General features: G+C 43.8%; 1 protein-coding gene, 1 long non-coding RNA gene and 1 pseudogene across 3 annotated transcripts; all 3 read right to left on the bottom strand.

Moving 5' to 3' along the window:
• Nucleotides 1–4442: 4442 nt before the first annotated feature.
• Nucleotides 4443–14296, bottom strand: LOC144383587 (deoxynucleoside triphosphate triphosphohydrolase SAMHD1-like; annotated as a pseudogene). Its single transcript, XR_013451020.1, has 15 exons — nt 14116–14296; nt 13669–13741; nt 13194–13354; nt 9770–9885; nt 9612–9682; nt 8896–9054; nt 8704–8804; nt 8519–8627; nt 7582–7673; nt 7388–7503; nt 6373–6512; nt 5831–5914; nt 5640–5744; nt 5341–5478; nt 4443–5135 (listed from the first exon to the last, which is right to left on the bottom strand). The product of XR_013451020.1 is annotated as a deoxynucleoside triphosphate triphosphohydrolase SAMHD1-like (transcript).
• Nucleotides 14297–17672: 3376 nt separating this feature from the next.
• Nucleotides 17673–25199, bottom strand: LOC120828925 (deoxynucleoside triphosphate triphosphohydrolase SAMHD1-like). The gene is made up of 14 exons (XM_078081733.1): nt 25033–25199; nt 23765–23925; nt 23237–23352; nt 23079–23149; nt 22250–22444; nt 22058–22134; nt 21873–21981; nt 21520–21611; nt 21329–21444; nt 20417–20616; nt 20065–20157; nt 19874–19978; nt 19560–19697; nt 17673–19074 (listed from the first exon to the last, which is right to left on the bottom strand). The coding sequence occupies exons 1-14, from the start codon at nt 25057–25059 to the stop codon at nt 19039–19041; spliced, it is 1536 nt and encodes a 511-aa protein (XP_077937859.1). The 5' UTR covers nt 25060–25199; the 3' UTR covers nt 17673–19038.
• A 514-nt stretch (nt 25200–25713) lies between these two features.
• Nucleotides 25714–26731, bottom strand: LOC144383591 (uncharacterized). Its single transcript, XR_013451027.1, has 3 exons — nt 26600–26731; nt 26269–26455; nt 25714–25878 (listed from the first exon to the last, which is right to left on the bottom strand). It is a non-coding gene; the product is annotated as an uncharacterized LOC144383591 (long non-coding RNA).
• Nucleotides 26732–27327: the final 596 nt, after the last annotated feature.

Genomic DNA, 27327 nt, shown 5'->3' with positions numbered 1-27327 from the left:
AGAGCATGCCACTAGCGAACGTAAGAGCATCTCACTAGTGTGTATAAGAGCATCTCACTAGTGTGTATAAGAGCATCTCACTATTGAACGTAAGAGCATCTCACTAGTGTGTATAAGCATGTCACTAGTGAACGTAAGAGCATCTCACTAGTGTGTAAGAGCATGCCACTAGCGAACGTAAGAGCATCTCACTAGTGTGTATAAGAGCATCTCACTAGTGTGTATAAGAGCATGTCACTAGTGAACGTAAGAGCATCTCACTAGTGTGTATAAGAGCATCTCACTAGTGTGTATAAGAGCATGTCACTAGTGAACGTAAGAGCATCTCACTAGTGTGTATAAGAGCATGTCACTAGTGAACGTAAGAGCATCTCGCTATTGAACGTAAGAGCATCTCACTAGTGTGTATAAGCATGTCACTAGTGAACGTAAGAGCATCTCACTAGTGTGTATAAGAGCATCTCACTAGTGTGTATAAGAGCATGTCACTAGTGAACGTAAGAGCATCTCACTAGTGTGTATAAGAGCATGCCACTAGCGAACGTAAGAGCATCTCACTAGTGTGTATAAGAGCATCTCACTAGTGTGTATAAGAGCATCTCACTAGTGTGTATAAGAGCATGTCACTAGCGAACGTAAGAGCATCTCACTAGTGTGTATAAGAGCATCACACTAGTGTGTATAAGAGCATCTCATTAGTGTGTATAAGAGCATGTCACTAGTGAACGTAAGAGCATCTCACTAGTGTGTATAAGAGCATGTCACTAGTGTGTATAAGAGCATCTCATTAGTGTGTATAAGAGCATGTCACTAGTGAACGTAAGAGCATCTCACTAGTGTGTACAAGAGCATGTCACTAGTGTGTATAAGAGCATCTCATTAGTGTGTATAAGAGCATGTCACTAGTGAACGTAAGAGCATCTCACTAGTGTGTATAAGAGCATCTCACTAGTGAAGGTAAGAGCATCTCACTAGTGTGTATGAGTAAAATCTGAAGCAAAGAGGGCAGATTTTGAACAGTGAAAAGCACCAATCTTACGCCCTTCTTTAATGTGCTTTTATGTCCGGACATTTTCCACCAGCCACCACTGATGACTAATAATTAAAACATTCTTGCATGTTTGTTTATTAAAAAGCAAACCTGTTGAACAGGATGCTGATCCTGAGAGATGATGAAGGATGCCCGTCAGCTGGTTTAACTTCCTGTTCACTCCTTTTTGTTCGTTTACACGCCTTCCACCTTGAAGTCTCCCAAATGGACGCAAAAAGGACAAAAGGACAAAGGAACAGTCCAGAACCACTGGACTCTCTAGGTCGTCTTCAACAAAACACGTTACTCCACCTGTTGTTCTGGAGGTGAATCGCTCTGCGACACACGCAAGACTTTACAACCAGGAAGTGAAACGAGTGCGTCGACACGACGGAGCGTAAAGACGCAGAAACACGCGCCAGCGTTTACAGGGGAAGTAGCACCCTTCTACCACTTGTCCCCGTGCGATGCCACAGACGCAAAAAGGACAAAAAAACAGGCCAGAACCGAACGTTCGAGTACTCGTCATGAAGCGTTACACTGTAAAAAGACAACTAGCAATTGTTAATCTCATAAGGTTTTCAAATTATCGTGACTCAAAGATGAAGCTTTGCCATAAACAACTAACAAGAACGTGTCAGGCCAGAAAACTCCCTGTCGTTGCCCTAATAAGTATTTTCAGGTTAATAAAACGAGTGAATCAAGTCAAGGAGAAGAACACAAACAACTTCTATGACTCGCAGTTGAAGTGGTGAGTTTACAAGTTTTAGAAGGGTGTTGCCGCTCCAACAAAAGCAGAACGTGAACAACTAGAAAGTCAGACAATTACTTTAATTGCCTGTTTTTGTCTGTAAGGCCTGAGATCTCTTTGTTAAAGTTATTTTATCTGCTCCACTGTAACCTAAATACTGTTTGCATCACGATCGACTGGGATTTACAAATCCTCTCACCTCAGCTGTCTCTGACCACAAGGACACAGTTCACCCCACTTTCATTCTTACTTTAAATCGGTAATCTGGACTTCATCAAGGAACAGATCGCCGGATCGATGGACCCCGAAGGAGCCAAAGTCAACCGAAATAAATCAGTATTTTTCCCCTGGTTTTACTACATGGTGTGAAGTTAATAATAATACACAACTCTAGGTTGACAGTAGGGCTGCAACAAACAATTATTTTGATAATCGATTAAGGAGTTGATTATTTTTCGATTAATCAAACTAAAAAAAACAAACATAAGTGCACAAAACTCCACCGATCTCTCACGGCCTGGAGGAACTGAGTGGCGTTCTGCTGTGGAGGCCCGAGGTCCGACACAATAAGCGAGACCACAGAACTTAGACCGGTGTACTCCGTGGTACTACGCGGGGATGGCGCTGCAGGACCGGGAAATAAAACATGCAGACAGGTTACGACTGAGCGGGCGCAGAGTCAAACGGCCCCTGAGACCAGCCTGGTAACCGGACAGACTGACGGCGAGCCAGAGAAACGTCTACGGGATGAGCCATGGGGCGTGGCAGCGGGCGGAACACAGGGTGGAAACTATAGGACGACCCAAAGCGAAACATAAGTATGAGGGGCCGTTTAGGACTTGACTACTGAGACACTCTTCCGCGTACTGATGAAACACTCATGCGCATCTCACCAGTGTCTAGGGGTGGAGGATGTAAACAAGTTCAAATAATAAACCCGGGAGATCTTGACTAACGGCAAAAAAGGGTATTTAATGATGGAAAACTCAACACAAGGCAACTGAAAATAATCTCCAAAAGGAAGACGGGTTTGGGGTACGGCTCCTTCTTCACTGGCTCGCAGAAACTCCTCAAGGCAGCACCCAACACCTCTGTGGTTCCGCTCTGGCTTCCACTGTAGCAACACCCCACTCTGGCTTGGCACAGCCATTTAATCCACTGCTGATCAGCTGTGCGTAAGAGCATCTCACTAGTGTGCATAAGAGTATCTCACTAGTGTGTATAAGAGCATCTCACTAGTGAAGGTAAGAGCATCTCACTAGTGAAGGTAAGAGCATCTCACTAGTGAAGGTAAGAGCATCTCACTAGTGAAGGTAAGAGCATCTCACTAGTGAAGGTAAGAGCATCTCACTAGTGTGTATGAGTAAAATCTGAAGCAAAGAGGGCAGATTTTGAACAGCGAAAAGCACCAATCTTACGCCCTTCTTTAATGTGCTTTTATGTCCGGACATTTTCCACCAGCCACCACTGATGACTAATAATTAAAACATTCTTGCATGTTTGTTTATTAAAAAGCAAACCTGTTGAACAGGATGCTGATCCTGAGAGATGATGAAGGATGCCGGTCAGCTGGTTTAACTTCCTGTTCACTCCTTTTTGTTTCGTTTACACGCCTTCCACCTTGAAGTCTCCCAAATGGACGCAAAAAGGACAAAAGGACAAAGGAACAGTCCAGAACCAAAGCAGAACCAAACTTGACTGTCTGACTGTCAGCCGTTCTACTTCTACGAAATTCTCCGCTTCTATCCGCTTTTCTGTAGCGGTTATACATAAGATACTATAGTAAAACTAAGCTGAGTGTTCATAACTTTTAATCTGAGACTGGTGTTTGTTTACCGGTTATGTTACGTTTAAATTCATAACTTTATGTTTAAATGTCAGGTGGCAGGTGGAGGCGTCACCTGCCACCGTTCCCTGAGCAATTGGCCTCAGCTGCATTCAATGGCATGAATAGTTTGTATGCCTGTCTATTTAAGTAGTAGTGGCGGAGGGGAGAGAGAAGTCACACGAGGGATCCGGATGGCGAGAGCGCAATTACTTCTGAGAGTTGGAGAATAAAGTGGATTAAACACCAACCAACCAGGTTATAAACATGTTCCACCCTGTGGAATTATGCCTCCAAGATGATGAAATGAGTTTTGTGTTTAAAATAATTAAACAACTGTGTATAAAATACACACATTATAAAATAAGATTTCCTCTTTAGAAGAAAAAACATTCATTAATAACATTGTTGAGATTAATCACAATTTATGAATTCCAAAATGCGATTAATTAGTTAATTTTAATATATTGACAGGCCTATTTTCAACTTATTAACCTGTTGTCTCTTTTCTTAATTTGACATTACTTTGTTGGTTGGATGTTTTCTGCTTGTTTCAATAAAACAATTGTTATGGAGGCGACCGTGGCGCGTTGGAGTACAGAGGCTGCGCCAGGAACCTCAGGCGGTTCGATCGCCCCTGAGCAAGACTCCTAACTGCTCCCCGGCGCCTTTACAGCAGCCCACTGCTTCCACTGTGTGGGATGGGATTAATGCAGAGAACAATTTCCTGTATGTGCAATATAATAAAAATGGCTTCTTCTTAAACCACCATCCTCTGCTCTAAGGGAGCATGGCGCCCCTTGGTGTTCAACAAGGGTCATTACACGAGGACAAGCTGAGAGGAACCCGTTTTATTTCTTTGGAGCACCACACAGCATCTTTAAGTTTCCCTTTGCACGCAAAAATATTTCTCTTTTCTTTTTATCATTTTTACAAAAGCAGCCAAGAATAAAATAAACCTCAGGAGATTTGCATTAGATTACATTTTGGTAATATGGAAAACATCAAGTGACATTAAAAAAAAGAAAAACCTTAAAAATAATTAGGTTGAGCCACTCGTTAACAGAACTATAAATAAGTCAACATCACACACATCTGAAAAATAAATACACGTCAAAATCTGTTCACTGACGAATTATTTAAATATATCTTTTAAAAGTTGTGACAGAAGTTTCTTAAAGCTGAAAGAAAATGAGCATGATTAGTTACACGTGCTCTCAAATGAAACATGCATTAAAAATGATAAAACTAAAACAAAAACGTTTGTGAACGTTACAAAGAGTTTAAAATCCTAAGCAAAGGGCCCTGAACACCGCATCCTCTTTTGGTGCAAAGATATATCTTTGCACAAAATATTGATAATATAGATTATATTTGTGTGACGGAGGATTCTCTGCTCTCTCTCATCTTTCAAAAAGCTGAATTCTGGCTTTACCAACTGGGTTTACTTCCTTCTTGTTGTCGTCGTCGTCGTCTTCCTGCCGGCTGGGCTTCAGAGGAGTCAGCTCGGGGGCGATTATGTCTCCGTCCTGTGTGAGGAACAAAACAACAGGACAGATTGGGACCATAAACGGTTTACTGAGGGACAAAAAAATCAAGAGAGAAGTAGTTATTTTGTCAGACTTTTATACAATTGCTTATTTTCTGTGATTTTGTCACCGTTTTCCAGCTTGTTGCAGGTGTTTTTTTCCTGTTCCTGCATTGTAACCGATCGTCTCTGCAGGTGCAGATTACCTGAGGCTTCGAGAAGTTCTCGTCCATGCACCACTGGACAAAGTTCTTCTTTGCCGCCTCCAGACTCCTGCTGTCAAGCTTCTTGCAGTAAACCCGGATCAGCTGCTCGGCAAACTGCTCCGGGAGAAGTTTAGACACCTGGCGAGGAGGAGAAGCAGGCGGCTTAGTTTTGAGGACAGGTGAAAACGGTCAGAGTCCACAAAGCTGCTTCTTCTTCGCGGTTTCCATGACAACAGTATCTTCATGTCACCCTCTATACTCCTGAGATCTGAAGTCGGGGCTTCTGGTTCGGGTCTGACCTGGTTCTTGCGGATCTGGACGGCTTTGCTCGGGTCGTCCTTGCTGTAGAAGCGCACGCTGTTGATGGGGTTCTTCTCCTTCATCCCGTAGTCCAAGTTGATGACCTAAAAGAGTGAGAAGGTTGTAGTGAAGCCTGCAGACACATGGTAGCGCAGGGAGCACGAGGACTGATCAGATCAATAAGCCTCACATCGATGATGAAGTCCTCTGGATTCAGAACCACGTCCTGAGAGGCGCATCGAGCCAGATCGGCTTCCCAGCTCGCAATCCTCTCCTTTCAGAGGGGAAAGAGCAGGAGGTGGAGGTTGCTTATTTAACCATGGGGGGGGGGTTACGATGCATCACATCAATTTATGCAGTTTGAAATAATACATTCACCCCTCGGCTTAAATGTTCTATTTAGCCGTATTCAGACTGACGGTCAGCTGGAAATCATCAGTAATTCTTCACTTTACTGACAATCTGGTAAATAAATAAAAAAACCTGGATCCCAGAAATGATCCATGACCCGATAATGAAAGTCACTGTCATCTCAGTACACGTAGAAGCGGCGCATGCAGCTACTCGAGCAATGTGACGCGCACACACACACACACACACACACACACACACAGCGGCGCATGCAGCTACTCGAGCAATGTGGCACGCGCGCACACACACACACACACACACACACACACACACACACACACACACACACACACACACACACACACACACACACACACACACCTGAGGGACGTTCTCGTGTTGGTCCGCCTGGGTGTGGCCGAGACATTTGTAGAGGCGTCGACACACGACGTTTTTAAGAATCTCCCTCGAGTCCTTCAGCGCCGCGGAGGACGAGTTGAGTATTTGTTCAAAGACGTTATCTAGAAAGAGAGCAGGGAGCTCTTCAGACTCGACCTCCACTAAGACACTGACTGTAGCACTCACGTTGTACTTCTAATGCTTCTTATCTGTAACAAGTTGTAAATGGGCTTATTTGATGAAATTGCACTTTGTTGTTTCTTCTGAGTTTGTCTTGTTAGAAGTCTGAATTAGCACGGATGATGGGATGGATGCGATCTAGCATTGTGATGGAATATGGGAGGCAACATTTCCAATTTAGCGCGAGGGGGTGTTGAGAGGACAGCAGGATATGCAAAATTGATAATGTTGTCGTCTGACGTTTTAAGGAGGAAGAACTATTAAGGGTTTAGGACGGAAAAGGGGACATATATCTGAGGTGCGTATGTTTTAACCTTATGAGTAAGACCAAACACTGTTGATAATATCATCAGCCATTTTATGGAGAACATATAAAATAGACTTAACCAGGGTATTATAAGAGGTATAATGTCAGCCTTATTTACACACTTAGTGTCTTTCTGGTGTAAAAGGGACAGTTGGAGCTGGTTGTTGGTTTTTGGGGTGGTTCTTGCGGTGAGAGAAGCTGTAGAATAAGATCTGCCTCAGGAACGAGTCCGGACTTTCTAAGTTCAACACTTCATTCTCCTTTTTTCCTCTAACTTGTTATAATCTGAATTTTTCTCATAAAGTAAATAAAAGCGTTTGCTCTGAGCCTTTGAAGTTTCTTCATTGAGACCCACGACTCTTGTTGTTCACAGTGTCACACACACACTGATCCCTCATCGCCTCGTTTCAGTGGATATCAGCACATAACGTCAAACTTGTTGTTATCAATTTCTGCTTCACATGGAAAACATTCAGGTGGAAATCAAAGTGACGGCGTGTTTCTACTCACCGGTCACCTTGGTGTAGGCCTCCATGTCATCGATTGCCGTGGAGAGAGAGAACATCTTCCCTTTAGAGCCTTCAAACAGGATGTGCCCGTCTGCTTTCAAAAAGGCCTCAGTGATCCTGAGAAAATCACATGATCGCTGTGTAAAAACGTAGCACACGTGGGGGGTCATGAAGAAAAGACAACAAGCTCCTCACATAGTCTCCACGATTTTGGCCACTTTGTGCTGGTAGGCTCTCCGGTGGAGACAGTTCCTTGTGTGGAACATGTCGTACAGATTTCCCACTTCCTGTTAAGAGACAACCGATTAGAGGACGCACGGAGGACGGAAGTTCTGACAAGGTGTTTTCAAAGAGACTCACATCTGAAATGAATGCACACAAAATGTAAACGTAGAACGCTTGAGTGCCCGGATCCTCCCTACTGACCAGCAGGGGGCGACTCCTCTGCTCCCATCAGAGGGTGGATACCCGGCCCGAGCCCGTCGGGTGGGGCCGGGTTCGGATAAATATTTAGAAAATATAGTCGGGCTCGGACACATCGATAAGGCATTGAACATTCCATATATAAAATATCTTAATAAGTAATGACGTAGAACCTCGGTTCCAAGACTGGGGAAGGGTACGCGAAGTGGTTCAGGGGGAGAAAATGTCCACGATAACAGAAAACAGACGGGATTCGCAGAATGTACCGTTTGAAACAGAATTGCAACTTTCAGACGGAAACATCCTTTTGTGCATCAAAATCGCCCAAATTCCCCTGTATTTGGTCCTGCAAGGCTGGATTTCTTTCTTATAAACTAGAGGGTGGATACCCGGCCCAACCCGTCGGTACCCGTCGGGTTCCGGTAAATATTTAGAAAATATACAGGTCTTTACCAGAGACATACGCCTTCTCCTCCCAATATGGGCTCTTCCTTTTCGCTGCTTGCAAAGAACCAAAGATGGCGACTACATAAATGATAAACTTGAGGATAACGTTGATTAGGGTTTTTTTTATAGTTGAAAAGTTTTTAAAAATCTGACAAGAATATTTATTCTACAGCTTGTGATGAACAGGTGTAGTTTGGGCGACTGTTTAAAGAGAGCACGCTTCTCAAATTGAGCCTTTGGATCTCCGGTGGGTTAGAAGCACCTTGTCTCTGGTGCAGATGTGCTTCTGCCCGTCTACCTCACACACTCTGGCGAACATCAGGCAGCGGCCGTAGTCAAAGTTGTTCTTGATGCCCAGGTGGTAGCAGTCCCTGAGGATGAAGACACGTCGTGGTGAGAAGACCAAGTTAACAGATCAATAAGGAACATTCAGGGTACAGACCCCACCTGGCAAAGTAGTCCCACTTGTCCACATCGATGCCGTTTCTTTTGTTGGACACGATTTCATAGAGGAAGGACTTGTCCTCTGGACGGCCTCTATAGGGCCACTGGGGAGATGAGACCACAGTGACGTCAGGAACGAATAGAACAACGTGCTCATTCTTCCACCTGGAGACCCAAAACATTTAATTCGACTACCTCCAGCTTCTTCATGTCCTTTGGGTCCATCGGTCCGGCGATCTGTTCCTTGATGAAGTCCAGGTCCTCTGGCAGCACCAGGCCGTGCTCCTCCATCACGGGCTGCAGATTGTTGTCAGCCACCAGGTGGTCAAACATCTTCACGGAGGCGTCCTCATGCTGCAACATCAAAAATCAGAAAAGGAAAATGGTCAGGACGTGAAAGTGAAAGTAAGATGACTCAAATAGAAAGTCCACTCCACTGTGTCCCTTATCTTGTACTTACTGTCGTTCCATGAAGTCAAATTACATTACAAATGAATTATGGCAGCTTATATAAAAAAGGCCTCTGTCAACATACGTCTTTGTTACTGTATCTTTAGGTTAAAAGCAGGGGAATAACACCAGATCTAAAGTAAGAATGGAAGTGGGGCGAGGTGAGACCAGGTGAGAGGATTTGTGAATCCCAGCTGATTGTGATGCAAACGGAGTCTTTAGGTTAAAGTGGAGCAGATAAAAGTTTAAAAAGAATTTAACTGAGATCTCAGGGCCTCACAGACAAAAACAGGCAGAAGTAACTTTTCCAGTTGTTCACATTGTGCTTTTTTTTTTCTGCTTTTTTTTTTTAGGAGCAGAGACTCCAAATAAAATAACACATAAAAAAGAAATGAAGGAAAGAACCCAATGCACAGGAAGTGATCTATAAACAGTAAAATATAAGTGTCATTGTGTCCTACCTTCCAGGTGAGACCTGGGCGCGCTTTGGGGATGAACTTTCCGTCAAACATGTGGGAGAAGGGCCCGTGTCCTGGAGGGGAAGAGGATGTAATCAACACGCCATCACTTCTGGTCCCGATAAGTCGCCATTAAGCCCCCGACACTGAACTGAACTCACCGAGGTCGTGGCAGAGCCCGGCGATCTGCACACAGAGGACGTCTCTGCGGGTGATGTGGAGCTCTGGCTGCCTCTGGTCCAGAGCTCGGACCAGTTGTCCGGCCAGATGCCCCACCCTGAGGACGAGGACAAACACCAATGAGCTACACCGGATGAAGAGACTCATCGGAGCGTTTTCTTCACGTTTATAGCCTAACAAGAAGTCATGTTCATCCATTTGTGGGTCTACGGTAAGACTTCCCAGCGTCGGCTTGTCCAGTGGATGTTGCAACTGGTTTTATAGCTACATGGCTGTTCGTGTCCAGCGGGTTAAGACGGAAAACATCACGTCTGAACTTCTTAACATTTCAAAAGGTGTGCCTCAAGGCTCCATTTTAGGCCCTATTTTGTTCTCTATTTATATTAATGATGTGGCCAAAGCTGCTGGAAATTCCTCTATTCATCTGTATGCGGATGACACCATCATATATTCAGCTGGTCCCTCACTCCACTCTGTCCATTCAACAAAGCCTCACTTCCATCCTTTCCACAACCTCCACCCGGTCCTCAACTCCAAAAAGACCATATGCAGTGGCGGTTCTGGGCACGGGCGAACCGGTCAGCCGCCCGGGCCGGCATTTTTTCATGGCTCATGGGGGGCGGCACGAGCGCTGAAAAAAAAAAAAAATCCTCTGCTCCGCGAAGCAGTTTTCTATCATCGATCGTTTCACTGTGTGGGGAATTGGCAGATTGGCGCCCCCTGCGGCTGCAGGCGCCCTGCTTGTTGGAGGTGCTGTGCAAAGAAGCTGGGGAAGGGGAAAAGGGAGGGGCGCGCGGGGGCAGTTCACCTCTGGGTCACCCAAATGGAACGGTCGGATAAGGGGGGGGGGCAGGGGTCGGGGATTCACTGTTTAATACGCTAATGTAATTAGTGGGCTAAAGTCAGTCACACACCGACTTTCTTAGAAATAACACACATTTCAATAATGATAAATGAATAGTTAGTTCCTGCACATTTTTGTTTTTTAGGAATTGTGTGAAATGGCCAATAAAAATTGGTAATACAAAACGATTATGTGTCACCTGTCACCAAGGTTAATTGGTTTAGTCTTGACTTCTGGTCGTGACTGACAGTGTTGGGGGGAAATCTGTTGCTTGTCGCGTCAGAGGCAAATAAAAACAGATGGACAGAAAAAGGTTAAAATCATCAGGTTCCCACTACAGAAAGAAAAGAAAAGAAGAGGAGGAGAAGATGGAGGTATGCAAATATGTTGTCTCTCTGTATGATTATACATGTGTCATACATTAATTGGTGGGGTAACTCTTTCGTCTGTTAGCCTTTTTGCTATGTTGCTTAATGCTTATAAAACAATAATTCGGTTTTAACTCAACAAACACAAGGTTTGTAATTTCACCATAATATGTGCTTTGCAACAAAACTCTTACAAGTTCAGTTATTATTTATTTCCATCATTTGGTTTAAAGTTAGGTCCTGTCATTAACCAACGGAATTCTCAAATCTGTGGGTAGTTTTAAAGACGGACATTTGCTATTTGCTACAACTGTATTTTGTGACAAAGTATTGTTTAACAGTCAGAACTAAAAGTGTGCCATGCATAGAATTCAAGGCTGTAACCAAGGAGCTAATGTTTCCTCCCTAAAAGTTAGATTAATATAGCATGTAATGAAAGACATTTAGTGTAAGGGCATGTTAATTAACCCTACTATATTATGTTTGGGGTCAATTTGGCCCCAGGCTGTTTTAGCTGTATAAACATAATCCTACGGTCTTTGGATTTCAATTTCAATTGCAAATCAAGGAAGGCCAGAAACGTCAGGTTTTAGATTTTGTTTGTGTTTTCTGTTCTTAGTGCAATAGTGAAACAGTTCGATTGTATTTAGTGTGTTTCCACATTTGTGTGATGAAGAATTTGTGCTATTTACAATATTTATTCCATATTTTATTTGTATATTGTTCTTTTGTATTGTATATTTTGTGCAAATGTGTGTTTCCTGTTGTAATTGCAAGAGTAACTGGATTCTGTTAATTGTGTTTTTCTAATGTAATTCTCACTTATGTTAAAATAAAATGCGGTTTGACCGGAAAAACCTCATCAGCCCCGGCCCTCCCAAGATCTACAGTGCTGATGGATCGGAGATGGAGTTTCTCTGCTACTGGTTGGACTCCAACATACACATCAAAATCCTTCTGGCTAAAGTCAAAGACGGGGTTTCCTGTATTGAAACAAGGCCTCTTTCACACACTCTGCCAAATTCACACTTGTGAAAATGACCATCCTTCCTCTATTTGACTCTGGCAATATAATTTATAAAATGGCATCAAAGACCACCCTCAGAAAACTGGACACCCTCCACCACTCAGCAATCCCCAAGTGCAGCCTTCACCACCCACCACTGTGATCTTTGGCTTGGTGGATTGGCCCCCCCTTCACACCTGGCGGCTAAAACATGGCTGCTCGTGGTTGATGATCAAAAGTTCTTTTCATGGGCTTAGTTGGGGGTTCGCTGTCTTGACTTGATTTAGGAGTTGGGTAAGGGGGGGGAGCAGGATGTGCCGAGCAGGCAGACACGAGTCTGACAGGATGGGGAGTCAGTTTATGTCCTGGCTGAGGAATGTAAGGTCTGCAGGTCAACTAGTAGATGCGGGGGGGTGGAAGGTCCTCCTCTACGCCAGTTTAGACAAAACATGATGTTCTTGCTGATGTTAGTTGGTTGTCGGCCTGTGTGCTGCCTGAACTGCTCCTGCCTTTGCAAACGCAGCGCTGATACTTGACCTGTGATCTGACAAATAAATCTCCCACAACGAGAGAAGTTGTTCGGCTGAATTTTTGATAACCCCGACCGGGCTCCAAATCTTGAACACGTATTCTTACATGGTCTACAAATCATTTTGGGAATGACCCCCCGATACCGCTCAAATCTTCTGCACATTTCGGACAGCAAACGCCATTTAAGATCCAGTGACTGATGATTCCAAAAGTCCGTACTGCGTTTGGTCGTAACTCCTTTCATTTTGCAACTGCAAATGATTGGAACTCATTACAAAACACGCTCAAACTTACAGCCCTCACGTCTCTCGACATGTTCAAACAAAAGCTGCACCGAGCCATAGTTGACTGTTGTAGGCACTTCTCTCGCTTCCATTTTTACAAAGTACTTCCAGTAATCTGCCTTTTTTCTACATAGTGTTTATTAATTTAACAATGTTGTTTTTAGCCATTTGTTTGTCATACTGTATTGTGTCCGTTTGTGTCACTTGTGTGGACGGTGCTGCTGCCTCTTGGCCAGCTCATCCTTGTAAATGAGAACTTGTTCTTAATCGCTTAACGTGGTGATAGGACTCGTTGGTTCACGGCGTTATGACGGTAGTGACCAGCGGAGCGATGCCGGGTCAACAGATCAGCGCCCCTAGTGGAGGACATACCCGAGGGAGTGTTCGAAGCGGTTGTGGGACGCTCCGGGGAAAACAAAGTAGGTCCCCCCGAGCTGCTTGATGTGACGGAGCCTCTGGAACTGAGGCGTGTCGATGATTCTGATGAGCAGAGGGTGCATCTCCATGTGGCCGTGGATGGGATCGTTGAACACCTGGAAGACACAAGCAGCTGAGAGACGCGTCTAGAACAAGAATTAACCCCCAAAGCCGGTTCCAAAGTAGCAGGAAGCCGGAGTGTTGGTAAGGATCAGAGTACGAGATGCAGATCAGAAGCAGGTAAAATGTCATTAAATAGAAACACAAATGTGGGAACTGGTTTGTCGTCTCTTCACAGACTTCAACGGTTTGTTTGGAAAAGGGAACAGAAACAATCTTCACTTCCTCTCGGGTTAATCACACAAGTTCCTCTCCTTCGCTCTATTGTGTCTTCATCGGCCCTTCGGCCCTGAACTTGTCCAGATGTTACCTTGCTCGGCTCCGCTTCGATCTGCCACAGCTTCCTGAGGCTGTGTAGAACTCGCAGGCGGTCCCCGAGGAACCTGGACGTGAACCCGTCCATGAGGAGACAGAAACAAATGGTGAGGGAACATTAAAGCCAATCCCCAGTTAACCCCTCTGCGACCCAACCTGGTTTATGGCCTCTGCTCTGAAGATTCATACCATGATTACAAGTGTAAGAACTCTGGACCTACTTTGTCCATCTGGACATTGTTTCCTGTCAGGATGAAGGGGAACCCCTGTGAGCGTTCTGGTGGGTAAGACCTCATGAAGAGAGCCCATAAGTACCAATAAATAGCGTGTGATGCGTTCTGAGGTAGTCGTGGTCCCCTGACAGGTCGCAGCCCTCGCGCTGAAGCTATGGACCTGCTGACGTCATGTGAGACCCTCAGGGTTTCATGTTCAACAAACTTACTTCAAGCCCATCTTCTCCAGATCAGCATCCGCCAGGCAAGACCTTCCGCCCGCAGGTACCGACACGTTTCTTCTGCTCCCCATCCCGCGTAGTCCGTCTGTGGCGCTCCGGGCCCCGGTGCTCTCTTCCCCGGCGCGCTGAGGCTGCTATCGGGGGGAAACGATCGCTTTCGGCTCGCCATGATGGACCGGGGAACCGGGTCAGAAGAGTTGGTGAGTCCCGCGCGGTGAGAGAGGGAGACCCGCTGAATCACAGCCGGCGATGAAGCGACGTCGAACCGCAGCAGCTGATCGGAACCGCGCGGCAGGAAGACACCGCGACCGGCGAGAATCACCCGGGTTTTGTTTCCTCACCGGTGTGTCAAGCTCATCCGACACGGGCAACGTTTCCGGTGGATGGTTTTCAAAATAAAACACGACGGACGGATAACGTGCAGTGTTCGCCAAAGATGTATTTTTTTGTTCCATGAAATACATAAATATTGTCATCAATTGGAAATATGGTTTTAGAAGTGATGAAATTAATAAATAATAAAGATATTTATTATATATCTATTAAAGATGTGGACATATTTACGGATTCATTTTAAAGTAAAACAACTTACTTCCGGTACTTTACTTGCTGTTTGGCTACAGCTTGATGGGCGTGGCTTCCGATTGGCTGGGACGAGGAGGGCGGAGCAACAAGCCGCCGGGAGAAAACGTAGGTTGACATTTATAGACAGATAAACCCCGGATTACATCCCAATCAGTGCTGTAGTGGTAAAATTAGAGGTGGGTAAACTCTGAATTTTGTGATCATTCAGACCTCGACGCGATGCGAAGCAACGCAACACAAAGCGTTGCGACTCTGTAAGGCTGTCCTGGGTATATTGCATTATGTTATCAGTAAAAGTCATATACAATCAATGACAATGAATACATGTGTTAGTAGTTTATTACATTTTATTTAATTAATTTTATTATTTAATTTTATTAAGAAAACAGTAAAGAAAAGTATGTCAACACAACACAACAACACAATTGCAGATTAAGAACTACCTACATATGGAGTCTCCTTTTTACAGTAGTGCCCAGAGGGCCTCCTTGTCCTCCACGTCAGGTCCTGCCTCGCACAGAGGAGCCATGAACCCCAGAACGGTGTTCTGGGGTTCATGGCTCCTCTGTGCTTCTTCTCTCTCTATTGGACCTGGTGTCTCTCCTCTCCCTGTGCTCTCTGCATCATTGCCTGTCCTCTCATTGCCTGAACAAATATGTTGAATTTAAGAGTTAACCAGTTAAGCAGCCTGTCAATTACACTGACAACACAAGTTAAAGGAGCACTTATGTACTACCTACGTCATCATAAATAGCCTATACAGCAGGGTTTTTTTCACGTTGAGAACTGACTTGTTTTTTAATCTACGCGTCACCAGGCGTTTTTCTTGTCCTTGTCCCCCCGTCGGACCTTCACGACCGGTCCGCGAAATATTGTCTGACATGAAACCGGTCCGTGAGGTAAGAAAGGTTGGGGACCACTGGGCTGATCCACAGCGTGTATGTGCCTCCTGGATCCTGATTGGTCGCTGCTGCAGCCGCAAGGAGCTGATTGGATGCTCACAGACCGTAATACAACGCAGATGAACATGATTCAGACTACGGCGTTTATATGTTCAACAATAGGAAACGTAGTCTTAGCTGTTTTAAAATTACACCAAATTTATTTCGGATTATACAAGGCGCAGGGAACTTTGAGGTGCGTAAACGCCACTTAGAGGTGCGTAAACGCTATTTATAGGTGCGTAAACGCTATTTCCAAATTCTAGAGGTGCGTAAACGGCGTTCACATGCGTTTATCCTCCACTACAGCCCTGATCCCAATGACGTTGATTCAGCACTTTGTTCTCGGTTTCATTAACCAACAAAAAGGAGTGAACATGACTGAATGAATAAAGAAAAGCTCGGTTACAACTACGACCATCTCAGCATATTTTAGAAGAGAAATACCACCCTTGATATAACAGTGACGATCTACACCTGTTTCATAGAGATAAAGAAGAACTGGTTCAGGGCGAAACCCACAAATCGCCTTGTTGTGTCGCTTGTTGTTGTTGTGACTGTGTATAAATGAGACAGATGCTCTCTGAGCAGCCACTGAACGCGTAACCTTTATGCGACCATATTATTCTCCTTCTTGCCAGAATTAATGTTCAGAATATTGATTTCACAACTGGTGCAGAGTAAAAAGATACTAATAATACATTCACGTATATAGCACCTTTAAATTGAAATAAGAACATAGACATAAACTGAATAACAAAATTGTAGCGGAAGTGGTGGTGACGTTTCATGTTGATTTCGACTCTTAAATTCTTTGACCCTGTCCACCTGTAGTGTCTTCATCAGGTCTACCCGGAATGCCTGTCCCGTCCGCTGGTGTATTTTGGGTTTAATAAAGTAGTTTTTGATATGAACTCTGCGCTGGAGTCCTGCCTCTGCCTCTTTGCACGTGACAACTACACCTGCAAGAGTCTCCTTCAGTACTTCTTACATCACCAAACCTCACTCTAAATGACCACTAGCAGTGTTCTTTTATTTTGATGATCCTGTTTCCTACTTAGATTTTATGTGACTTTTATCTTCATACTATCATCATACTATCTACAGATAGACATCATACTATCTGCTCACGTGATCAATCGCTCGCGCTCACATTTGTTCAATAGAAGACGCGAGAAGCTAGCTAGCAACTTAATAAATTAAGCTAATGGCGGCGGATTTCCCTGGATTACCACTTTATAGCAGCCTTCGATATGCGGACATGTGGTTCATTGTGATTGTATTTCATTGTATTTCATGTAAATTCATTTCATATAATGACTGTTGCTATGCGGTTATCCATGTATGCTAAAGTGCATTTGTCAAAGGACTATTTTGTATCTGGCTAAATTGCCTTTATTTCCCTTTTTCGTTGTCACGGTGCTGGTGTTGGTGCTATGCACACTCATCTGAATGAAAGTACACCCGTCTGGAAACACTCCCAAGCCTGTTTCTTCCAAGTTGAAGGGACGCTACACTCACAGCTTCGTTCCCCTCTGGATTGTGGAGGTTCTACAGGTGGCTTCTTCACACCTCGTCCACAGACTCCTCTATTCTACGTGGAGCGAATGTACGTTTCTTAAGCTTGTTGACGGTATTTCCTGGTTCATGATGTCGTAGAGAAATCCTACATTCCCTCATCCGATGTTCATATTTAGAATCTGGTTATGTATGAAAATGATCACAGTCAAATTTGCATCTTATAATATTTTCAGAAGAAAATGTTTCTAACGAACAAAGTTTCATGCTGACATTTATTTGTTACTTTCACTTTATTATTAACCGGTTGTCTGTTTTCTTTAGCAAATTTAAAAATCTTGAACTTTCCTTTTTGACGTTACATCATCCAATTAAATTTCTTTTTTGGATGTTTTCTGCTTATTTGTATGAAACAGTTATTTTCATACAGATCCGTTATCCTCTGGTCTGAGAGCATGGCGCCCCCTGGTGCTCAACAAGGGTCATTACACGAGGACAAGCTGAGAGGAACCTGTTTTATTTCTTTGGAGCACCACACACAGCATCTTTAAGTTTCCCTTTGCACACAGAAATAATCTTTTTTTTTTTGCATAATCGTCAAAACATAAAATACGCCGTCAGAGATTTCCTTGAGATTACATTTAGGTAAGATGGAAAAGATGGTGACATTAATAAAGAAGAAAAAAATAATGTAAATATCTTAAAGTTGAGCCACTCAGTATCAGAACAATAAACAATAAAGTCAACAACGTCACACACATCTGAAAAATAAACACTCACACGCCAAAATCTGTTCACATCAACGTTTGAGCCGAATTAATAAGGTCCTCGCTACGACTCGTCGTAGAGGAACCTATTGTATTTCAAGGAATTATTATTAATATATATTATTTGGGTATAAAGAAGCGTCTCTGTAGCACCTCCTAGAAATGAGAGAAGTATCACAGTAGCTCCATTTTCCCCCCAATGCCTGATTGACATTTGGCACACATGTGCTCTCGGGTAACACAAAGTACAATCATGGCATTTAAATACGCCGAATTAGATTTTCCCTTATTTGGAATTTAGTCAAAAACACATTATTGTCCATCTCTCCTAAATTCTCTGTCCGATTATCACAGAATATTTTGTGGATCATTATTGGTTCAATATCACCTGAAAATCTTTGTTGCTTGTTGATTTCTCAGTGATTTTAGAAGATATCGACCAACAAACTTCCAAGACGTGTGGCTTAATATGGCAAGACACATATCTTACACATGACTTGCTTATTATTTTGCACATTTTCATAATTTGGTGGCAACAGGAAGTTAAATGTTTTTTATTTTCCAGCCTGCTCCTTACAGGTTAATCTGATCCCTCTCAAATGAAAAGACTTAAGAACTTGATAATGTTAACGATAGATTTGACAAAGATTCCTTCCCAGCGGCGCTCGCTGCCATTACTGACTCGCGGTCGCTTTGTCCGGCGACCACAGGCGTTCTTGGCCGCGTTTGTAGTCGTCTGGCCAGATTCCCGACGTGTGCAGAGCAGCGAGGACCCGTCCATCGCTGCTCGCAGCTTACATTTAAATATATGTTTTAAAGGTTGTGACAGAAGAAGGGAGCACGATCTGTTACACTTGATATCAAATAAAACCAACATTAAAAAGGGTAAAACTAAAACTAAATGTTTGTGAGTATTATAATAAAGAGTTTAAAAACACAAGCAAAGGGCCCTGAGTACCGCATCCCTCTTTTTGGTGCAAAGATATTATAATCTTTGCTGTGCTCACCAACACCTCGTAGAAAGAGATTTATAATATAGATTATATTTGTCTACATTAGTACCAACTGAGTTTACTTCCTTCATGTCGTCCCGCTGGACTTCACAGGAGTCTCATCGGGGGCAACATGTCTTCATCCTGTGTGAGGAACCAAACAACAGGAGACAATGAGGCTCAAAGGGTTCAAAAGTCCACTTCCACCGGATCAGACTTTTGGACACATATTACATTACATATAATTCTGTCACAATCACATTCTTTATTTCCATCTTTAATCCCTCATGTCGGCTACTTTTATATGTCTCTGGCTTCCACTGATAACCTGTCAATCAGCATGTAGCCCCGCCCTAAAGCAGCCCCTACTTTATGGTCTGTTTGAATCTAAATGGACCATAATGTACCAAATAAACATCACCTGTATTGAAGAAGACTTGAAACTAGAGACTGAGACCATAAACTCATGTTTACAATGTTTACTGAGGGAATAAATCCAGAGAGAAGTAGAGTCATTTCCTCAGACTTCTACAGAATTGCGCTTATTTTCTCTGATTGTGTCACTGTTTTCCAGCTTGTTACAGTTGCGTTGCTACATTGTAACTATCGTCTCCGCAGGTGCAGATTACCTGAATCACCCGGAAACCATTATCAGAGCACCACTGGTCAAAGTTCTCCTTTGCCGCCTTCAGACTCCTGCTGTCAAGCTTCTTGCAGTAAACCTGGATCAGCTGCTCGGAAAACTGCGGCGGGAGAAGTTTAGACACCTGGAGAGGAGGAGAAGGAGGTGCACAATGTACTTAGTTTTCTTCATTTAACACAATAAAGTAGGAAGATGGGACGTTTTCAACTTGAAGCTCCATCTTCATTGGGAAGAGTTGGACATAAACAACCTGAAGCCAGTCCTGAGATCTGAAGTCTGGGCTTCTGGTTCGGTTCTGACCTGTTTCTCGCTGATACGGAAGCCTGTGTTCGGGTCGTCCTTGCTGTAGAAGCGCACGCTGTCGATGGGGTTCTTCTCCTTCATCCCATAGTCCAAGTTGATGACCTAAAAGAGTGAGAAGGTCCTAATGAAGCCTACAGACACATAATAGAGCAGGGAGCACGAGGACTGATCAGATTAAAAAGACTCACATCAACAAAGAAGTCCTGTGGATTCAGAACCACGTCCTGAGGGACCCGACGAGCCCGACGAGCCAGAGCGTCCTCCCAGCTCGCTTCCACCTCCTTTCAGAGGAGAAAGAGCAGGAGGTGGAGGTTGCTTATTTAACCATAATATGAACCACCTCTAAGCTAAAATATTATGCGCATTCTACTTATTTTTTATACAATTCAGGTAAATCATGTTTTTGTAGATTAACTCAACTTAATTTAAGTTATCTGCATCCAAACATGAACAAAGACACTTCCATCGTTAAACATTTACTGGTTCCAGCTTCTCCAAAGTTAAAATAACTGAATGTAACTGAGCTTTAATCACACTGACAGTGACGTTCACGTGCTCGGGCGGGAGGGCTTGTCCGAGACATTTGCAGAGATGTCGACACACAACGTTTTTAAGAATCTCCTTCGAGTTCTCCAGGTTTGTGGGGTTGAGAATCTCAATTGGGTTTGCACGGTTGAGAATCTCCCTCAAGGCGTTCAACTCATCAAAGGATGTGTTGAGTATTTTTTGAAAGACGTCATCTAGGAAGAAAGGGGAGGAGAGGGGGCAGTAAACACAGACAACAGAACATTCACGTGATCATCCAGCCAATATATTTGTTACTTTTAAAAAAGGTAAAAAAGTGAAAGTACATTAAATACACAGTGGCCTTCATTGCAATCTTACAAAGAAGGGACCAAAATAGTTTCTGCAATAGATTAATATTATTTCTTTACAGGAGTCTTGATATTGATCAATTCACATCATATACAAGTTACACTTAGTAGTTTAAATTTGTAGTGAGGATGTTTTGACAAAAAGCTCCGTCCCAGAACATTACTTATTCCTATTTTATAAGAGAACCTTTTGAAAACTTTGAGTTTGTTTCCTCATTGCTCGGTGATCTGATTTATTATAATCTGTTTTGGGTGTTTTCTGGAATTGTAACACGTCATATTTCATCTCTAATATATATATATATATATATATATATATAAAAACATCTTCAAAATAGAAAGTACATTTAAAGGTCCCATACTAATGTATTAATTACACATAACGTTGCTAGCTCCGCCTCCTGTCGATCTAAACACCAATTGGTTGCTTACAATGTCACATGATCAGAGATCACGAACACTGATCCCTTCATCACATATCAGTGGATATTGGCAGATAACAATCAGCAGTCTAACTTTGTGCTTCACATGGAAAAACTTTAGGCGGAAATCGAAGTAACGGCGTGTTTCTACTCACCGGTCACCTTGGTGTAGGCCTCCATGTCATCGATTGCCGTGGAGAGAGTGAAAATCTGCCCTCCAGAGCCTTCAAACAGGATTAACTTGTCTGCGTTCAAAAAGGCCTCAGTGATCCTGAGAAAATCACATGATCGCTGTAAAAACGTAACACACGTGGGGGTCATGAAGAAAAGACAACAAGCTCCTCACATAGTCTCCACGATGTTGACCGCTTTGTGCTTGTAGGCTCTCCGGTGGAGACAAATCCTTGTGTAGAACATGTCGTACAGATTTCCCACTTCCTGTTAAGAGACAACCGATTAGAGGACGCATGGAGGACGGAAGTTCTGACAAGGTGTTTTCAAAGAGACTCACATCTGAAATAAATGCACACAAAATGTAAACGTAGAGCAAACGCTTGAGTGCCCGGATAGGGGGCTACATGCTGATTGACCGGTCTCTACCAGAAATGTATACGGCTTTTGTACCTCACTCCCCCTAACCCTAAGATGGATTCTCATTTTGAGCCGATGGGCTTTGGATCTCCGGTGGGTTAGAAGCACCTTGTCTCTGAAGCAGATCTGCTTCTGCCCCTTCACATCACACACTCTGGCGAACATCAGGCAGCGGCCGTAGTCAAAGTTGTTCTTGATGCCCAGGTGGTAGCAGTCCCTGAGGATGAAGACACGTCGTGGTGAGAAGACCAAGTTAACAGATGAATAAGGAACATTCAGGGTACAGACCCCACCTGGCAAAGTAGTCCCACTTGTCCACATCGACGCCGTTTCTTTTGTTGGACACGATTTCATAGAGGAAGGACTTGTCCTCTGGACGGTCTTCATAGGACCCCTGGGGAGATGAGACCACAGTGACGTCAGGAACGAATAGAACAACGTGATCATTCTTCCACCTGGAGACCCAAAACATTTAATTCGACTACCTCCAGCTTTTTCTTCGGGTCCTTCGGGTCCTTCGGGTCCTCCGGGTCCTTCGGGTCCTTCGGGTCCTTCGGGTCCATCAGTTCCTTGATGAAGTCCAGGTCCACTGGCAGCACCAGGCCGTGCTCCTCCATCACGGGCTTGAGATCGTTGTCAGCCACCAGGTGGTCAAACATCTCCACGGAGGCCTTCTCATGCTGCGACATCAAAAATCAGAAAAGGAAAATGGTCAGGATGTGAAGGTGAAAGTAAGATGACTCAAATAGAAAGTTCTCAGGTGAGTAGATGTTAAACACTCTACTGTGTCCTTTATCTTGTCTTATCTTTATCTCGTTCCATGAAGTCAAATTACATTACAAATGAATTATGGCAGCTTATATAAAATTGCCTCTGTCAACATACGTCTTTATTACTGTATCTTTAGGTTAAAAGCAGGGGAATAACACCAGATCTAAAGTAAGAATGAAAGTGGGGCGAACTGTGTCTTCGTGGTCACAGACCAGCTGAGGCAGAAGTCATTTTCGGACTTTTCAGATTGTTCACATTCTGCATTTTGGAGCGGAGATGCCCTTTTAAAACTTGTAATCTCACCAGTTCAATTGTGAATCATAAAAGTTTATGAGAACATAGAATGTAGAAATGAGAAATGGCCCAGTATACAGTATAAGGTCTTCTGCCTCCATTTATCCATTCGCTACACTGTGTTTCATTCACGTTAATGCTGCTTTAAAAGACATTATAATTTGTGACAATTAAAAAAACTGCAGGAAAGAACCCAATGCACAGGAAGTGATCTATAAACACTAAAATATACGTGTCATTGTGTCCTACCTTCCAGGTGAGACCTGGGCGCGCTTTGGGGATGAACTTCCTGTCAAACATGTGGGAGAAGGGCCCGTGTCCTGGAGGGGAAGAGGATGTAATCAACACGCCATCACTTCTGGTCCCGATAAGCCGCCATTAAGCCCCCGACACTGAACTGAACTCACCGAGGTCGTGGCAGAGCCCGGCGATCTGCACACAGAGGACGTCTCTGTCGGTGATGTTGAGATCTGGCTGCCTCCGTTTCAGAGCTCGGACCAGTTCTCCTGCCAGATGCGCCACCCTGAGGACGAGGACGAACACCAATGAGCTACACCGGATGAAGAGACTCATCGGAGCGTTTTCTTCACGTTTATAGCCTAACAAGGAGTCATGTTCATCCATTTGTGGGTCTACGGCCTTCCTCTCCTACAATAGTGATGATTAATTGATTAATCCATTTAATTCACAGATGTCTAAAACGGTTTAAAAAATCTTCTTTTAACATTACATTTCAACTGAGACGACCTTGTGGAAAGCAGCATGAGAGAACGTTGTTTCTTTTATTACTTTGGGGAGTCTGGTCTCACCAGCTGACGCTGCTCTATACGGCGCTTAACGTGGTGATAGGACTCGTTGGTTCACGGCTTTATGACGGTAGTGACCAGCGGAGCGATGCCGGGTCAACAGACCAGCGCCCCTAGTGGAGGACATACCCGAGGGAGTGTTCGAAGCGGTTGTGGGACGCTCCGGGGAAAACAAAGTAGGCCCCCCCGAGCTGCTTGATGTGACGGAGCCTCTGGAACTGAGGCGTGTCGATGATTCTGATGAGCAGAGGGTGCATCTCCATGTGGCCGTGGATGGGATCGTTGAACACCTGGAAGACACAAGCAGCTGAGAGACGCGTCTAGAACAAGATTTAACCCCCAAAGCCGGTTCCAAAGTAGCAGGAAGCCGGAGTGTTGGTAAGGATCAGAGTACGAGATGCAGATCAGAAGCAGGTAAAATGTCATTAAATAGAAACACAAATGTGGGAACTGGTTTGTCGGGTCTTCATACAGGGTTTGTCTCAAGGTCGCCAGGCTGCATCCTTAAGGACGCATTCGTCGACCCCTTACAAATATATTATTATATTTGTTCAAATTAATTTATTATTTATTTTTTAACTTGCTCAGACTGTGAAGTCCAAGTGTAAAGCAGAAAAGGGGAAGTTGAAGCTTTTCTTCCTGTTATTTCATTTTTTCTGAATTTACTGACTTTATTTGAACAAATCTTCACATTTTCTTTTTTTAATTTTTTTATCTGGCCCTACTTTTATTCAGATAATTGAGAGAATATTTTTTATATTTGCAGTCACACATATTTGTTCAGTTCTTTGTTACGTTACTGAATCCAATTCAGTTATTAGTGGTGTGTTGATTACATGCACATGTTGATACAACTCTACTCATCTATTTAATCACACTAAGTAGTCACATTATGATCTTCTGGACCTTTCTGGCCTTCTAGAATTTTCCTCTAACTGGACCTCTTCACATTTTAGTTGAATACTTCTGTTCTAGAGGCTGACTAACATTCTACTGACATATTCTAACATCTTACAGTTAAAATAACTCTTACATGCAAGACAATAATAACAGGTCCTTGCATACAGGTTAATAAATGTGTTTGCTGTTGTGTTTTTATTGACAGTATTGATTTCATCTTCATTAGATTGCATTATTACTTAAAAGCACATTAACTGATATCATTTGAAGCCTGAAATAGGTCGTGCTCTGGAGGAGAGGCATGTCTTTATGAATGAAATGAAATAAGAAGTCTTCTCCATCGGTACTTTATACGTGTTTCGGGTTTTAAGGATCTTAAGCAGGTTACTAAGCAACGGGAGCCGCGGAGGTAAAGCTGATGATGCAGCCCAGGATGCTGAGACGCACCAACATCTGTAGAACTAAACGTCTGCGCCCTGAACCTGTGCAGATGTTACCTTGCCGAGGAGGTCGTCGCTCGCCATGATGGACCGGGGAACCGGGCAGAAGCTTTGGTGAGTCCCGCGTGGTGAGAGAGAGACGCGCTGAATCACAGCCGGCGATGAAGCGACGTCGAACCGCAACAGCTGATCGGGAGAAGCGGCAAGAAGACACCGCGACCGGCGAGAATCACCGGTTTTTATTCCCCGTCCCGGTGAACGAGGGGGGCGGGGCCACACGCGGCTTTGGGTTGACTTGATGACGTTGATTTAGAACATTGTTCTGCATCCCGTTCAACAGGTTTGCTTATTAATAAACTAACAAAAAGCAGTGAACACGACGTTAAAGCAGCTGACAGGCGACTCATCGTCCTGCATCATCATCTCTTCAAAGATCTGATGAGTGAATTTGTTTTATTTGATTGAACAAATTGTATCCAGGTGATACAAAGTGAACCTGAGCGCTTGTGGGTGAGTGGGGGGCACAGTCGTCCTCCTCAACCCAGATAGCAACGAGTCGGCGGACCGCCTTCCTTTCGCGGACGGACAGCAGGTCAACCGCCGATCCGCCGCAGTTATAGCAAACGCAGCTTTACCCGCCGGAGGCAAACGCTATTGCGGAGCCATCTGTAATATATTTATATATAAATATTATATAAAAAATATATAATATATTAAATCATTAAATAAATATATAAAACAAGCCTATGGTCTAGGTTTAAGGAGTCGGCTGTGGGTCCCTCTCTGTTGTGCGGCGCCTTTCTCCACCTTCGCGGTCAGATGCTCCTTTCAGGAAACGCATTACATTAACCTGGACCGCCTCATCAGTGGCATCCTGGGTTGCCGGATTCTTCCGTATGGCCCCTGTAGAAAATACAGATCTGTCATTCCTTTTGAATACACATCTAATTAAGAGAATATCTAACTTACTTTGAACAATGGGCTTCAGAAACAGGTCTTTAAAACAAGCTTTAGCCCCTACACCAGTCCAAGTTGTAGAAATTGAAAGGCGATTTGAGAAGATACTCTGAAGCATTCTCCACACGGTTGTCTTCAGGTCCTTCCCACATTTGATGGCCAAAAACCGGAGCCGAAAATCCCAAAAAGTGCTCCAAATTACATTTCACTGAAGAGTCTCATACATAAATATCAAACGTGACAGGCTGTGAATTCAGACTGTCAAATATGCAGTGTACAATCTTAATTTGACTTTAGATTAACCTACAGCGTTAGAAACAATAGCAGCACACTTACAAATGGTTCCTGGAGCTCGCTATCCTGCCTGTGTTTATGGGGAGGAAAAGACCACCGGGCAGCGATAACTCTCCAACAGACACATTGGCACTGAAATGTTGCAGCAATGTGTCCATTTTGTTTTCCATGCTACGCACAACATCGCCAAACTCTCCAAGAGGTCGCAGCATTAGGGTCTGATCTGCACCTAAAGGGATTCCCAAAATGAAAGAACATAGTCAGTCCTGGTCCCTCAGCTACTAAACTATGATATTTACATGTTGGTATACAACATGTATAGGTTGCCCCAGGGGGAATTAATCAAACAAACACAGGTGTTTGCAAGTCGTACCTGATTGCCCAGTGCGAGCAAACGTCTTGATCATTGTCCCAACTTGCTTCACCTGCTCGTGAAGTGAGCTGCAGTCATCCGAAGCTGCTCGTGCATTGCTTGCCCTCCAGGCTTGGTTCTCCTCCCTCTGGGCTTGGATAAATTGACAACAAGTTATTGCATATATTTACTGAATTGGACAACACGGTTAGACTTCACAAAGTGTGTCTATGGGGCGCAGGTCCCCGTTCACTTTGAATAGGGTGACGTCATCAGTTGCAGTCCGTATTTATTTCGTATGTATCACTACGAATTTGTATGTTCAAGATTTTCAGGTTTTGGAGATCAGGCTGCACATGGGGGATCATGTTGTCAATATCCCACCCTGCCAATTGTGTCCTTAGGCAATCCTCTTCCTCATCTTCATCTTCTGTGCTTGAGGAAACCATCTCACCAGCTTCACATGCCTCATCAACAATTATTTCCTGTGCTACAGGGGTTACAGTTTGTACATGGCTTGTTGTAGCCATTCCATGTAGATGTTCATTAACACGGGGATTTACTTGGTCAAAGTCAGGAAAAAGAGCAAGTAGAGCAATGTTTGCAGCCGCAATTTCCTTTTTATCCATCTCGACTCCTTTCGATATTCTTCTCCTTTTGGCCCAGTAACTAGACATTGTGACTAACAATGCATTTACCTTTAAATCCAAAAAGATTGTCCAACAGTAGGCCTCTTGGGTGAAGATAAC

The sequence above is a fragment of the Gasterosteus aculeatus genome, chromosome 2 (assembly GCF_964276395.1).
Source record: "Gasterosteus aculeatus chromosome 2, fGasAcu3.hap1.1, whole genome shotgun sequence".
Lineage (NCBI taxonomy): Eukaryota > Metazoa > Chordata > Actinopteri > Perciformes > Gasterosteidae > Gasterosteus > Gasterosteus aculeatus.
The sequence above is the reverse complement of the archived record's forward strand: the minus strand, read 5'-3'. Positions and strand labels throughout refer to the sequence as shown.